The 16124-nt window shown below is 44.3% G+C and overlaps 1 protein-coding gene and 1 long non-coding RNA gene across 2 annotated transcripts in view; one reads left to right on the top strand and one right to left on the bottom strand.

Moving 5' to 3' along the window:
* LOC134911720 (uncharacterized) overlaps nucleotides 1-16124 on the bottom strand; it is a 154611-nt gene that overhangs the window by 59245 nt on the left and 79242 nt on the right. The window lies entirely within an intron of this gene.
* The window catches only part of LOC134909370 (ZP domain-containing protein-like), a 76824-nt gene continuing 72068 nt past the window's right edge, over nucleotides 11369-16124 (top strand). Inside the window, exons 1-2 of the mRNA XM_063916169.1 lie at nucleotides 11369-11412; nucleotides 12625-12760. Coding sequence (XP_063772239.1) covers nucleotides 11369-11412; nucleotides 12625-12760 — 180 coding nt within the window. The remainder of the gene's footprint in view (nucleotides 11413-12624; nucleotides 12761-16124) is intronic.

Genomic DNA, 16124 nt, shown 5'->3' with positions numbered 1-16124 from the left:
TAGCTCATGCTTTCGACCACAATTGGCTGGAGGATACTATCCACAAATTTGGCCAACGGTTGTAGCAAAGAGCCTTCCGCCGCTATGATGGGTCGTCCAGGGGGTTGTACCAGAGTTTTATGAACCTTCGGTAAAGTATATAAGATCGGACACCGAGGATGCTCAACTGATAAGTAGGAGAATAGTTCCTCGTCAAACCAACCATTATTTCTCCCTCTTCTAAGACACTCATCCATGGTACGTTTAATACCCGGTACAGGATTTGAATCGACTTGTTTATAGGTCTCCCGGTCGGCTAGCTGGCGCATGATCTCTCGATCATAATCCTGCCAGTCTTGGACAACCACTGCCCCGCCCTTATCAGCAGGGCGTATAACAATGCTGGAATCTGCTCTCAATTTAGTCAAGGATTTCCTTTCAGATTGAGATAAATTATCAAATTGTCTAGGTGGAGAGAAATTACTGGTGTCCCTCTGAACTACCCTCAGGAATGTTTTAAGACTGGCATTCTGTGTAGGTGGATCAAATGTTGAACTTTTTTTAAAGGGGGATGGTGTATTTTTACTCATTTTATCAGAAAAAAACTCTTTTAGTCGTAGTTGCCGACCAAATTTAAATTGGTCAATGCTGCTCTCAAAGCGGTTATGATGGCACGTGGGAACAAAAGACAAGCCGTGAGCTAAAAGTGACAAGTCAGCTTCATCAAGTTGAATACTAGATAAATTGAAGACGACATTCACGTCTTTTTTGGTCTCCCTCTTCTTCGAGTACCAGCTTTGTCTGGGATGTGGTCTACACTGCCTTTTTTGTTTCCTGCCGTTATTGTGGATTCGGGGCCCTGGTCCAAAAAACGTCTCTGTTGAGTGCCCTCATTGGGATCAGTGTCAGATGTTGACATAGAAGAAGCGAGCTCCCGTGTATACCTGGGGGCTCATCTTCTCCTAGGAAACCTACCCGTCTGGTTAATAGGATTTTGGGTATTGCCTAAAAGCCATCTATACACCAAATGGTTTTTGTAATCACTGGTGACAACGGCTAATTTTTTACGTTTAAAAGAAATAAGCTCTCGGTGATAAGTATCGATCTGTGTTTGTAGCTTGTCAATCCATTTTTGAGATTTATCCTCTGTCAGCAGTGGTATTGCTGTAATATTGGCAGCTTCAATCTCAATCTTAATGTTCTTTAACTCGAACCCGACCTCCTCTATGACTAAAGCCATGAGGTCGAAGGAACATTTATTGAGGATTCCGCACCACCGACTACAGAATTTAGGATTGCTCCTGCCTAATGTAGGTGTGTTGGTGATGCGGAATCCTCTGGGAATCTGCCGTCGTCGATGATACTCTGAAAGAAATTGGCCGTGAAGCTTTAGGTCAACTTCTTTTTGGCGTTGTTTAATAAGCTTATAGAAAACATCGACCGGTGTATCTGCAGGCAGAGACTCAAAATCTATCTTTTCAAAGAGTAGTTTTTCAACCTCTTCATCAGTAAATGAGATGGTTCCCTGTTCTGCCAAGGACAATAACCCATCGTCCAGTAGATATGCTCCCTCTTGCGTCATACTGAGGGGGTTCAATCAATTCTTAGATGTTACTATAAATTTACAAGCTCGACCGTTTCACCGTCTCAACTGAAGAAGCTGAGATGTAACATACAACATAAACAACAAAACTTAGCCCATATATAGTCAATTCTCACATGTATACAAATTAGCACAGATGGGTATCAGGAAACCAGAGAACAATCCCCAGCAATATGATATACGAAGGAAGTCCTGTACTCGCATCAAATCTTCCAGGGTGGGTGCTATCCCAACAGAACGCTGAATATATAGGTGTCCACGAAGGTGGCGGGCGCACTCTCACAAATATATACAAATTCTTTAGTAATATCAACTGTTCTTTATTGTAGCCTCATAAATCGACGTTTCGATCCTTCCACAGGATCTTTTTCAAGAAAGGCAATACGATATCATTTATTTCGTGATTCACAATCATTAAATAATGCCTAAAAAGAATACAAAAATGAGAAAAGACTCAGCCTCCCAGGCCCCTTGATAATGGCAGAAAGTCTATATAAACAGGGCTTCAATTGCCCCATTCACATAGTGACTATAGTATAAAATCAATATAATTATTATAATGTTTAATGAACACCTTCAACCAAAGTGCAACTTTTCACCAAAGTGTTCGGAGAAACCACCTCAGTCCCTTAGGCAAAAATTATACTCATCCACCAAAACGTGCCTAATTAGACCATTTAACCCACACGTGGGAAAGAAGTTATAAAGACTCTCAAGGAAACCAGAGATCACTTACATGAAGGCTTAAAAACAGAGGGACAGTATCCGGGTCCGGAGGACTGCCAGCAACATGTGTGGTCCTATAGCAACTGCATGCATAATATGAGACTGTTAGACGACTGAAAAACTCCACAATTTCAAAAAGACACTAGCATGGTGAATTGGCTATTACCTATAGCGATCACAATCTAGGTTTAATGTATCCTGGGTTCATAGGTGTTCGATACGGCTGATCGGCCCAACCTAATGAAACAATACTTACTATTCAAAGTGTGCAAATCTCACAACTCGACATAAATTATGCAAAAAACAGTGCTTACCATGTGCTAGAGCCTGCCATGTGATCCCAGGAAGCATGCTGTAGACAGCCTTGCCCCGGATGTATATATACGCCCCCGGACCGGAAATGCGTCCACAAAGGCAAACAAACTCCTCAGTCAGCTATATGATTAAAATGTACATTAGCTGCATACACTAACCACACGTTGGGTTAACTACCCGCAATTTTAGGGACCGAATGGCGAATCACCGCTCATCTATACATGTGGCATTGAATAGCGGTAAATCAGATAAGCCGGTGGCTCGTCATTTCATTGAAGCCCGTCACCAGGTTGCCAGTCTCAAGTGTAAAATCATTGATTGGGTGCCCCCGAGTGTTACTGGTGGAGACCGGACCAAGAGGCTGAAACAAAGGGAGTGCTTTTGGATCAGCCACTTGGACACGGTGTCCCCAAGAGGACTAAATGAAAATAACCCCTATGGGGTGTTCCTGTAGTTATTTCTGTTATGTGTGTATTGTTTTTATGTATTTTAATTGTGTCTGTTAGCCCACCCTCCCAGGTCCCTGATGGCATGAATTTAAATAATTACAACCATTTAAAGATTTCTAATTATATCTTAGGTTATGATTGCATCACATCAGAATACACTTCTTGAGCCATGAAGTTTCTTATAGGCTATCCGGGCTGATCATGTTGTCAACCCAACTTATTATTGTAATGGAGAACCACAGTGTTGTAACATATATATGAGTTTTTTTTCTAAATGCCCCATTGAGACGAGTAAGCGGTGCTGGTAGAAGGCTGTGCGGGGATATGATGAGCCTGAACCTAAACGCGACTCTGAGTTGATTCCACCAGTGAGTACGCGCTGTTACAGCCCAGCTGTGAGAGACCAACCGCATCCACTTCCGGGGTTTGGAACGCATTGCGTTCCACTTCCGGTTAGTGGAACGCAAGACGCGGCCGAATATGAAACTATTAGGGCTTGAGCGACGGGTAGAGTGCAGCGTCCGCCCTGTGAATCACTAACCTGTGGTTAGTGTATGCAGCTAATGTACATTTTAATCATATAGCTGACTGAGGAGTTTGTTTGCCTTTGTGGACGCATTTCCGGTCCGGGGGCGTATATATACATCCGGGGCAAGGCTGTCTACAGCATGCTTCCTGGGATCACATGGCAGGCTCTAGCACATGGTAAGCACTGTTTTTTGCATAATTTATGTCGAGTTGTGAGATTTGCACACTTTGAATAGTAAGTATTGTTTCATTAGGTTGGGCCGATCAGCCGTATCGAACACCTATGAACCCAGGATACATTAAACCTAGATTGTGATCGCTATAGGTAATAGCCAATTCACCATGCTAGTGTCTTTTTGAAATTGTGGAGTTTTTCAGTCGTCTAACAGTCTCATATTATGCATGCAGTTGCTATAGGACCACACATGTTGCTGGCAGTCCTCCGGACCCGGATACTGTCCCTCTGTTTTTAAGCCTTCATGTAAGTGATCTCTGGTTTCCTTGAGAGTCTTTATAACTTCTTTCCCACGTGTGGGTTAAATGGTCTAATTAGGCACGTTTTGGTGGATGAGTATAATTTTTGCCTAAGGGACTGAGGTGGTTTCTCCGAACACTTTGGTGAAAAGTTGCACTTTGGTTGAAGGTGTTCATTAAACATTATAATAATTATATTGATTTTATACTATAGTCACTATGTGAATGGGGCAATTGAAGCCCTGTTTATATAGACTTTCTGCCATTATCAAGGGGCCTGGGAGGCTGAGTCTTTTCTCATTTTTGTATTCTTTTTAGGCATTATTTAATGATTGTGAATCACGAAATAAATGATATCGTATTGCCTTTCTTGAAAAAGATCCTGTGGAAGGATCGAAACGTCGATTTATGAGGCTACAATAAAGAACAGTTGATATTACTAAAGAATTTGTATATATTTGTGAGAGTGCACCCGCCACCTTCGTGGACACCTATTTATACTACAGTGGAGGTATTATATATCTAATACTGAATATTGAGGACACCTAATAATTAAATGATATCATAGGCGTGCGCACGGGGGGTGCCTGGTGCGCACAGGCACCCCCTAATGTCCGGCACCCCCCTCGCCTGTTGCAGCACAGCGATCAATAGTCATCCTGTGCTCCGACCCGCCGCCGCAGCAGCGCTCTGTACTATTGGCTGCCAGCCGCACTGGGTACATGGATGCTTCTTCCTGGCTCCGCCACGCGATGTAACATTAAGATGTCACTCCGCGTCCACACTCCTTTCCTCCCCGCCTGCACTCGGTCTCTTCTCTCACCGGCGCTACAATCCTCAAGTGCCGCGGCCACCACGCCAGCACCACAGGCATCATTCCTCTAATGAGGACTCAGAGCTGGAGGACACACAATTAGCAGAAGAAAACAGAGAGCGAAGGACAGAGAGAGTTCACTTAGGTCTCGGAGTGTGTGTCACAATGGCAGTAAGTCTGTGTGTGGAATGCTCAGTCCTGCAGCCTGCTCATGCAGGGAAAAGAGAGGGGGCCAGCCCAGCAAAGCCAGGGGGACTAAAACAAAATGTACTGTATAAATGTGTTGAAGTTACAATTAAAAAAAACTAACTAAATAAAACAAACATCTGTGGGTGCACTCTGGGAAAAAAAATAAAGAAGAAAAGGGTTAGATAAATATATTAGCCAGAGAGCCAAACACTCAGTAGTTTCCTGAGTGCACCTATAGATCTCATTCTTTCCTTTTTTGTAACTTATTGTATTTAGCCTGGCCAGCCAGAGGGAATAACAGCCTCATACTGTGTGGCGTAATGTGAATGTGGCTCATACTTTGTGGTAATGTGAAGTCGGCTCATACTATGTGGCGCAATGTGAATTTCGGCTCATACTATGTGCTATAATGTGAATTTCGGCTCATACTATGTGGGGTAATGTGAATTTCGGCTCATACTTTGCGGCATAATGTGATATTGGCTCATACTGTGTGGTATAATGTGAATATTGGCTCATACTATGTGCTATAATGTGAATTTCGCCTCATACTATGTGGGGTAATGTGAATTTCGGCTCATACTTTGCGGCATAATGTGATATTGGCTCATACTGTGTGGTATAATGTGAATATTGGCTCATACTCTGTGGTATAATGTGAATTTCGGCTCAGACCATGTGATATAATGTAAATTTCGTTTCATACAGTGTGGTATGTGTATTTTGGCTCATACTGTGTGGCGTAATGTGAATTTCGGTTCATACTGTGTGGCATAATGTGAATAAGAGGCACTACTGTTAGTAGCTGGTGAGCATGGTTATATGTGAGACAAATGCTGGTATCCTGCATAGTTGAGGTCAGATGGTATAGAAAGAGGCAAATGTAACTCTGATGGCACATGTGTAAATTTTAAACTTTACTTATGTTATATTAAAACTTAAATGTTGGGCCCCCTAAATCTTCTGTACTTTTCAGAGTAGCCCACTCAAAATCAGGGTGTAGGTGCTGGGGGGTGCAAGTGGTGGGGTCTGTGAGGCGGGGAGGGGAATGTATATTCACTAGGCCCCCACTCTATAGTGCCGCTACAGGGTCAGGGTTAGGTTCGGAAAGTGTAAGCAGCGGTTGGGTGCAGTGGCAGCTAGGACTCAGGGTTATGCCATAGCGGCCAGTGGTCGCACCAATATGTTTAATTTTATTTCTCTGGTGTGTATTATATCTACTTTATTATTAGGAACTAGAAAGAAATTAGATTAAGCCATGTGATTTTACTGAGAATGTAAAATAGTGCTAGACATGTCCCTGGGCGGTGCTGGACACGCCCAAAAGGCGGTACCAGACATAGCCCTCCGGCAGTGCACCCCCTAATAAAATTAGCTGTGCACGCCTATGAATGATATATCATATGTGGATGGCAAAATACCAATATATTCGATACCACATGCTATGGGTGTTCCATGCAGATACTGTATGATATTGGGAAATAACTAAAGGATTCTGTAATAGAAGTCCAAAACTCCTGACACTATAAGTGAGAGGTGGATTGATATTATATCTGACAATAATAGAACCTGACACTATAAGTGAGAGGTTAAGTACTGGATACTGTGCTCAAGGAGGCATTATACATTATATTATAGTGACAGGTGAATCATAAAGACATCACATTATACAGGTCTGATATTTAATATGGAAACCATCCCGGAACTTTGTATTCAGAATTAAAATATAGGAGATATAGATCCTATCCGTTTAATTTAGGCTGTATGAGCCGGTTATAGTATACTGTGAGACATACTGGAATGTTATATTACATCATTAAATATTGAGACATACTAATTGTATCTACAACTTAAGGAGTCTGGGCATGATGCCAAAAGCTTTTACAGAAGCACAAAAGTAACAGCTCTAAGTCAATTGTACCGATATTAATAGAGACTGTAACTTAATTTAGAGTAACTGTTACTTACATTAAGACAGTGGTTTCTAAAGGACTGACACTAAACAGGGTATCCGGACTCCAGGTCGACAACAAAAAGGTCGACACACCTTAGGTCGATACCAATTGGTCGACACATCTTAGATCGACATGGACAAAAGGTCGACATGGACAAAAGGTCGACAGGAACAAGGTCGACATGGAAAAAGGTCGACATGAGTTTTTCACAATTTATTTCTTTTTTGGAACCTTTTCATACTTAACGATCCACGTGGAGTACGATTGGAACGGTAATCTGTGCCGAGCAGAGCGAAGGCACCATGCCCGAAGCATGGCGAGCGAAGCGAGCCATGCGAGGGGACGCGGTGCACTAATTGGGGTTCCCGGTCACTCTACGAAGAAAACGACACCAAAAAAACATAAAAAACTCATGTTGATCTTTTTCCATGTCGACCTTGTTCCTGTTGACCTTTTGTCCATGTCGACCTAAGGTGTGTCGACCAATTGGCGTCGACCTAAGGCATGTCAACCTTTTTGTTGTCGACCTGGAGTCCCAGACCCACTAAACAGACGCTCAGTTTTTATCCAATTTATGTTTATTGTATTTTTTATTTTTTTGTCTATAGTTCAGTGTTGTTATAATTATACACATTTGTTATTTGTGTGTTTAATATTTCGCATGCTAGGTTATTAGTAGGACACGCTAAAGTACAATGTGTCATCTATTTTAACATAATAATTAAAAGTTACATTTTATATTCTTGTGCACATAAGACAGATCCCTTTTTCTTCTTTCTTTCTTTTTCCTTTATCCTATATCATGACATGATCTGTGGTAGCACCCCCTAACGTAATATGAACAATTAATGTTATACACATACTAGGGGCATATTTCTTCATCTTTTTCTTGTGCAACTGATTTCCCCATTCCCCTTTTCCCTTTGGTGACAGAACTGCGCATGCACTGCAATGCGAAGGCGCGTCTCACAGGTACAAAACAGTGCGTTGCTCTGCGATGGGTTTGTGCAAAGAATCCATTTGCACGGGCAATCGCAAGGAGATTGACAGGAAGAAGGCATTTGTGGGTGGCAACTGACCATTTTCTGGGAGTGGTTGGAAAAACACAGGCGTTCCCAAGCGTTTGCAGGGCGAGTTCCTGACGTCAATTCCGGTCCCGGACAGGTTGAAGTGATCGCAGCGGCTGAGTAAGTCCTGGGCTACTCAGAAACTGCACAAAATCTTTTTGTACCGCTCGGCTGCACATGCGATTGCATACTTGCACAGCTAAAATACACTCCCTGGTGGGCGGCGACTATGTGAACGCAGGACTGCAAAAAACAGCTAGCGAGTGATCAGGTCTGAATTACCTCCAATGATTGTGGCCGAATCACACTAATAACTAGAGATGTGCGCGGACCACCATGTTTTGGTTTTGATTCCAATTCAACATCAATTTTAGTTTTGGCAAAACCACCCACAAGTGTTTTGGTTCAGAATCGGTTTTTGGTTTGGTTCCTTTAAAATCAATAAAAAGCGATAAACATTAACAATAATAAAAATCCATAAAAACAGCTATGACAGTAGCAATAGGCCTGAGTACTGTGGATGTGGCCAAATTGTGGAGGTATTCCCACGTCCCGTCCCCAAAGCAGCCCTGGTGGGGATTGGACACAAAGATCAGTGCAATTGCCCTCCTTTGTAAAACGTGGTGGGAGAGAGAAAGGGGTGGTATTCATGTGACCGCCGGTCTGCTGACCGACAGTCACATGACCTCCTCCACCATCCCGCCGGCTCATTATCCCGATGGTCGGCATGCCGACCAACAGGGACTATTTCCACTCGTGGGTGTCCACGACACCCATAGAGTGGGAATAGAACCTGTGGCGACCGCAGGTCGCCACCGAGCCCGCAGCGTGGCGAGCGTAGCGAGCCCGCAAGGGGCTTGCTGCACTCGCCCCTCCCCGCCGGGATCCCGGCGTCGGTATGCTGCCGGGATCCCGGCGTCGGTAAGCTGACCGGCGGTCAGGAGACCGCCGGTTAGCCATACTACACCAGAGAGAAAGGACTGCTGCTCAAAGTATACTACGCTGGGAAGGGAGATGACTGCTGCCGCTGAGCAACAACAGTCTCCTCTCTCTTCCTGCCCAATGATTTACTGACCTGGGCTTCTGACAGGTCCCTCCAGCTGGCCCTGGCCTGGGTAAGTAATACCCACTTGCCCCCTTCTTCATCACCCCTGGATGTAACTAGTTGGTAGGGTACAAGAAAAGGACAGAAGTTGGCAGATGATATAGACCAGGCTAATACATTTGATCTGTAGGCAACTAAGCAGCAGGAATATATTATAGAAGCCGTGCTTAAGTACTAGGATAGAGAGAAAACTATCAGATTTACTATCCAAAGACTGGCTAAAGTTCAGGGTACAATAAGACATACAATGCAGAGTCAGGGCTGACAGCAGACAGGCTATAACAAATTCACTATCTGTGTTAAGGATTGGCAACGATCAGGCTTAAACAATGACAGAATCAGGGGTCAGGCCTGACAGCAGACAAAGGCGTAAATAGAAAAGGTCCATGGCCAGGAAAGGAAAGAGCAATAAAATACAAAACAAAACCAAGTCAGCAACAGGACACAGGATTGCAGGTCCAGCCTCTAACAATAATAGGCACTGTCCCATGTATGGCCGCCTAGCAACTGTTTAACCTCCAGCAGTCATTCAGCTAAGGACTATCGGGCATAATCCAGATCTGATCATAGATGTGCTTATGTCAGCACATTTACGATCAGTTTCTCAGACATGCGGGGGGGGACGCCCAGCACAGGGCTAGATCACCCCGCATGTCTGCACCCCCCCCTACCCCGTAAGAGTGCAAAAGCATCGCACAGTGGCGATGCTTTTGTGCATGCTGAGTAGCTCCCTGCCAGCGCAGCTCCTGCACACTGGCAGGCTGCTACTCATCGCGTCCTGGGTCGCAGCGGCCCACAACGGACCGGACACGCCTCCATCAATGGCGTTCTAACACCGTCGGCACGCCCCCTCCCGCCCCACGACCGCCTCTGCCTGTCAATCAGGCAGGGGCGATCGCAGCCCAGAGATGCTTTTAGCATCTCACTGGGCTCCCAGGGTCTGCGAGCGCACTCCACAAAGTAATTAAGACTGCCATCGCTGCCGATGCAGTGATGCAGTCTGAATTGCCCCCATCGTCAACTCCTGAAATTGTAAAATTGCCGAGGTCTCACTCTGAAATATAGAGACTGGACTGGAAACCATTTAAGATAAAGTGATTGATAGTACAAACTATATTTTCATGAACATGTCATACTAAATAAATTTCAAATGACTAAGAGGACTGAGGATTGAGGACTGTGTTAAAAAAACAAACAAACCAGAAGCAGGGAAAAAAACCACCACAAATTATACGGATTCCCAACTATACCAGCTTAACTAATAACAAACAGTTTGTAATCACATACAGATAGGTCCTCATACGTCTTTGCTGCAGTCATGAAAAACAGCTCCTCTTGGCACGCCAGGTCATGTGAGAATCTTCTAGCGTCAGGTGTCTTTTTTTGTGTCTAAATGCAACTAGGAAGCGCAAGGAGACTTTGCTAATTAATTTGATATATGACACTTGTACTGTATATTGTGTGTGCAACTGAGTCTCCGGGCCGGATTAAAATGTTCTGCCCCCCCCCACTCCCAGCTGCGATCACGCCCGCCGGCAGTAATTTAATGTTACTGCTGACGGGCGGGACAAGTTTTTTTCAGCTCGCTAACCCCGGGGGTAGCGAGCTGAAATGCACATAAAGAGGCTCGATTGGGCACCCAAATGGGTCTTTTCACGATCGCGCCTATTACTTTAGTCGGGCTTAGGTGCTTTGTGCACCTAAACCCGACTGTAATGAGCATAATCAGCACAATAACGGGGTCCATTTGAATATTGCCCCCTCTATCTCCCATCACTTTAGACGGGAGATAGAGGGTGCGATAAGATTTGAATTCCCCCCTCTGAATCTGTACACAAAGTGCTACAATGTAGCAGCCGCAGCTTTTTTCCAACACAAGTTCTGTTCTGCTCTGTATACAGACTCAGCCACATGGGATAAACAAGTGTTATATATAAAATTAATAAGCACAGTCTCCTTGTGCGTCCAAGTCGCACTGCATTGCATCTAAGATGTATATTCAGCAAAATAATACGCCCAACATTAGCAGAGTTGCACGGGACCTGGCGGCTCATTTACACTAGGCATCTCGCTCTGCAGACTGCATGGCATATTGAGGCTGGATGTATGAGGACACATCTGTAGCTAATAATATTAAACACCTCAAACTGCACTTCTACCAAAAATGGTGAACATTTCCGTGAACCACTTTGAAATGGCTGCAGAAGTGTGAGAGAGGATCAGAAAACACAAATATTGTTATTGAGATTTATTAGTGTATGAGATTTTATTGGCAAACACTACGTTGGTGTACGGCAGCAGTGTGCAAATGGAGGTTAGTCCACATCGCAGATGAGTTACCCAGATGAAGGTTTATTGACCACATAGAAATAGGTACATGTAAACAATGGGTTAATAGCAGGTACATTCTAACCAGATTTTCCAGTTGCAGCCAGGAGTGCTTGTAGGTTTTGCTGGGCATTGTGGTGCGCCAGTGTAGTATACACTGTATGTGCTGTTTATGCACAGTGGTGGCAGTGGGATGTCTAATATAGTAAGTGGTGGTGGCACAATATCTATTGGGTTTTGTATCGTCTCCACAGCCTCCATTACTCAAGGAGCTCAGATGCAACCCTATGCAGTAAGTAGGTCTACATGGTTTCCAGGTCGACAGGGACTCTAGGTCGACATGTACTAGGTCGACATGAAAAAGGGTCGAAATTAGTTTTTTTTATTTTTTGGGGTCGTTTTCTTCGTACAGTAACCGGGAACCCCAATTGGTGCACCTTGTCCCCTAGCATGGCTCACTTCGCTCGCCATGCTTCGGGCAAGGGGCCTCATTCCGCTACCGCTGCACTCGCCACAGGTTACCGTTCCCAACTGTAGTCCCAACTGTAGTCCACGTGAATCGTAAAGTATGAAAAAAATTGTGAAACACTTATGTCGACCTTTTGTCATGTCGACCTAGTACATGTCGACCTCGAGTCCCTGTCGACTTAGAAACCATATCGACCTACTTACTGTCGACCAACAGTGATCGACCTAAGTCTTGTTGACCTAGAGACCAGATCCCTTTATAAGGACTGGAGGAAAGATACAGCTGAAATGTGTGCATGTGCAGAAAATGCAGGTTGCACTCCGGGTCCCGTAACTCGGCTCCCGCAACACAGATTCAGTGCAGAGCGCTCCTCTATCTCTTTTATACATTCATCTATTCATTTTACAGATTTTAGTATGAGGGGCAATTTTTTTTCTTCTAGTTCTTTTTTTATATAGAATCTCATATTCTATTTGCCACTTCAGTCTCTGGTTGTACTTGGAAAGCCTGTTACCTCCTGTGCCATGATGCTGTATTGTTTTCTTTTTCTAGCTTTAAATTCTGACAAGCTGTAGCCGTAACATGTTTTATTTTTTTACTAACAACTTGCAATTGCTTTACAGAACCATCACTTTAAGTACAGAGGATGGAAACTTCTCTGTCTCTATGATGCTGTACAAGGATGAGGCATTTCAGGACATGTGGACCACAGTACCATCCCTTAAGCTTGATGACAACATATTTGTCCGAGTCCATATGGTATGAACCCAGTTTTTATACTCAGAGGGGTACAATTCATTAGCAGTATTAGAAAGTCTTTGGAGTTTATTAACTACATGGCAGCACATGTTGTACATGTTTCAGATTAGGTATCCGATGCCACCTTCTGGAAAGGAAATCAGTTTTCACTCCCTGTTGAATAGGGTCTGCAACCTTTAAATATATTTTCATGACTTTTTTTTACTAATGCTATTTTAAAAGACATAAGTACACAAACATGAGGCTCAGGAATTATGTAAAGGGTTCACAACCATATACATATACAATGCTAAACTCAATCTTATATTTTACTGTATATTCTCGTTATGTCAGGTTTAGAGGGTATGCGGGAGCCGGGACCTCTTACCTCTGTCTGTTATACACCTTTCAGACTGACAGAGCTGGGTCACACCCGGGAATGTGTTCCGGGACGCATCCCGGCATTGACCCCTTTTAGACTGCACTTAGACCTGGGATCGACCCGTGACAGCCCCATTCACACTGATACCGGGAAATCCCTGCAAATGCATATGTATGTCATTAGAAATGGACATTTTTCTGGCCTGGGTCATATAGATGAGGTCACAATAGGAAAGAAAAGGGAGGGGTGGGGCCTGCTCATTGATGTTGTGCACGTATAATGGGGGTCATTCCGAGTTGTTCGCTCGTTGCCGATTTTCGCTATGCTGTGATTTGTTGCTAATTGCGCATGCGCTTAGTTATTTAACTAAAAACTGCTGATCGGTGAATGATTGACAGGAAAGGGGCGTTTCTGGGTGGTAACTGAGCGTTTTCCGGGAGTGTGCTAAAAAACGCAGGAGTGTCAATGAAAAATGCGGGAGTGTCTGGAGAAACGGGGGAGTGGCTGGCCGAACGCAGGGCGTGTTTGTGACGTCAAACCAGGAACTAAACGGACTGAGGCGATCGCAATCTGTGAGTAGGTCTGGAGCTACTCAGAAACTGCAAATAATTATTTATTAGCAGTTCTGCTAATATTTCGTTCGCTATTCTGCTAAGCTAAGATACACTCCCAGAGGGCGGCGGCCTAGCGTGTGTAATGCTGCTAAAATCAACTCGGAATGGCCCTCATTCCGAGTTGATCGCTCGCTAGCTGCTTTTAGCAGCAGTGCAAACACTAAGCTGCCGCCCTCTGGGAGTGTATCTTAGCTTAGCAGAAGAGCAACCAAAAGGTTCGCAGAATTGCTACAAAAAAAGATTGTGCAGTTTCAGAGTAGCTCGAGACTTACTCCTAGCTAGCGATCACTTCAGACTGTTTAGTTCCTGTTTTGACATCACAAACACGCCCTGCGTTCGGCCAGCCACTCCGCCATTTCCCCAGCCACTCCCGCTTTTATCGGGCACACCTGCATTTTTACACACACTCCCTGAAAACGGCCAGTTACCACCCAGAAACACCCACTTCCTGTCAATCACTCTGCGGCCAGCAGTGCGATTGAAAAGCGTTGCTCGACCTTGTGTGAAACTGCATAGTTTTGTGTGAAAGTACGTTGCGCGTGCGCACTGCACCCCATACAAATGCGCAGAAATGCCGCTTTTTCACCTGATCGCCGCGCTGCGACCGAAAGTAGCTAGCGAACAACTTGGAATGACCCCCAATGCCTCTTGCTTCAAGCAGCTTTGCAATATTTTTTATAAATGACTGCATCCTTCACTGTGCATGTGATCTGTTTTTTAATCTCTTCCTCATCGCTTATGCTGAGCAGCTCTTTCACCTCCTGATCTGTCCAGGTCGCCATGACTGTCTCCTCTGCTTCCTGGACGCTTCTTCTGGGCTCTGGATGATGACATCATCTTTTCTGAGCCCGGGGAAGCTCCAATGAGAGGCCTTTTAACAGTCCCGTGTACTGAATATCGGGTAGGGCCCATTCACACTACACTGCATCCCGGGACGATCCCAGATTCAACCGTGGTCGAGACCTGGGATGAAATGCCGGGACGCTCGACCCAGTATACTCTTTCAGTACCCTTTCACACTGAGCAAATTCCCAGGTTGATGCGCGTTCATGTGCAATAACCTGGGAAATTTATGTCAGTCTGAAAGGGGTATTATTAACCAGTCATGTCTTATTACTGTTTTGTTCCCAATTGTAAAGAGCAATAGAATGTGCTGGTGCTATACAAGTAAATGTTCGTAAATAAATAATTCAGATTGTCGGCACCAAAATGTTGACATGGTTTGAATATCAAAATTCAGATTGTCGGCACCAAAATGTTGACATGGTTTGAATATCAAAATTCACAATGTCGGCATGGACATAATGTCAACATGGTAGTTATCTCAACAATGAATGTCGACAGCTATGCTGCAGTTAGGGTTCAGCTGTAATTAAGGCAGGCTTAGGTTTTTTTTATTTAAATACCGTAAAACTGCTATGCCAACATGCCTACTGTCGACACACACAATGTAAGCATGATGGCCATGTTGACATTGTGTATCCATAAACATAATGCCCCTAACGACATTCAGACAGAGTTGACAATCTGTTGCTGACATTCTTAATGTAGACATTTTGTAGCACACCCGTTCTGAGGGGGGAAGTTTTACTGACATTTGGCAGCTCTGGTAAAAATGAAACATCAATGAAAAACTATGACAGTAAATTTGTGAACTTTAGTACTTTTTATTTTCCAGATTCCAGGCCATTTAATAATAAGATTAGAGAAATGCTGGGCCACACCTACGAATGACCCTTCTCATCCTGTGCAATACACCTTTATCAAAGACAGGTAAGCAAATTTACGACACTACTGAATTCAGAAAGTACAACTTATTAGAACTGTTTTTCTTTACGGATATATGAGCTGACGCAGCCCTGCACGCAGTCCTGAACTGGTCGCAAGTGACAACTGTTCGGGACTGTGCATACACTCGGGCCACTGTGTGTGTGTGTGTGTGTGTGGGGGGGGGGGGGGTGCAGGGGTGCTTTAAGAGAAGAGGAGGTCTGTGTGCAGCCTCCTCCGTTTGGGCCCCCTCCTCTCTGCCGGCAGCGCTGAGAGTCAGACTCTACTGCGCATGTGCAGATCTCCGGGACAATGGCGTGGTGGCCATTTTCCCAGTGATTACTCTACTGCGCATGCCAGAGCTGAATAAAGGCATCAGGGGGCCCGGGGTACTAAAGACAGGGTGTAAATGTAAAATCATTATATATATATATATATATATATATATATATAATAAGAATTTACTCACCGGTAATTCTATTTCTCGTAGTCTGTAGTGGATGCTGGGTACTCCGTAAGGACCATGGGGTATAGACGGGCTCCGCAGGAGACTGGGCACTCTTAAAAGAAAGATTAGGTACTATATCTGGTGTGCACTGGCTCCTCCCTCTATGCCCCTCCT

This window comes from Pseudophryne corroboree, chromosome 4 (genome assembly GCF_028390025.1).
Source record: "Pseudophryne corroboree isolate aPseCor3 chromosome 4, aPseCor3.hap2, whole genome shotgun sequence".
In the NCBI taxonomy this organism is placed as follows: Eukaryota; Metazoa; Chordata; class Amphibia; order Anura; family Myobatrachidae; genus Pseudophryne; species Pseudophryne corroboree.
Note: the sequence above shows the minus strand (reverse complement) of the source record. Positions and strands in the feature narration are given on the sequence as shown.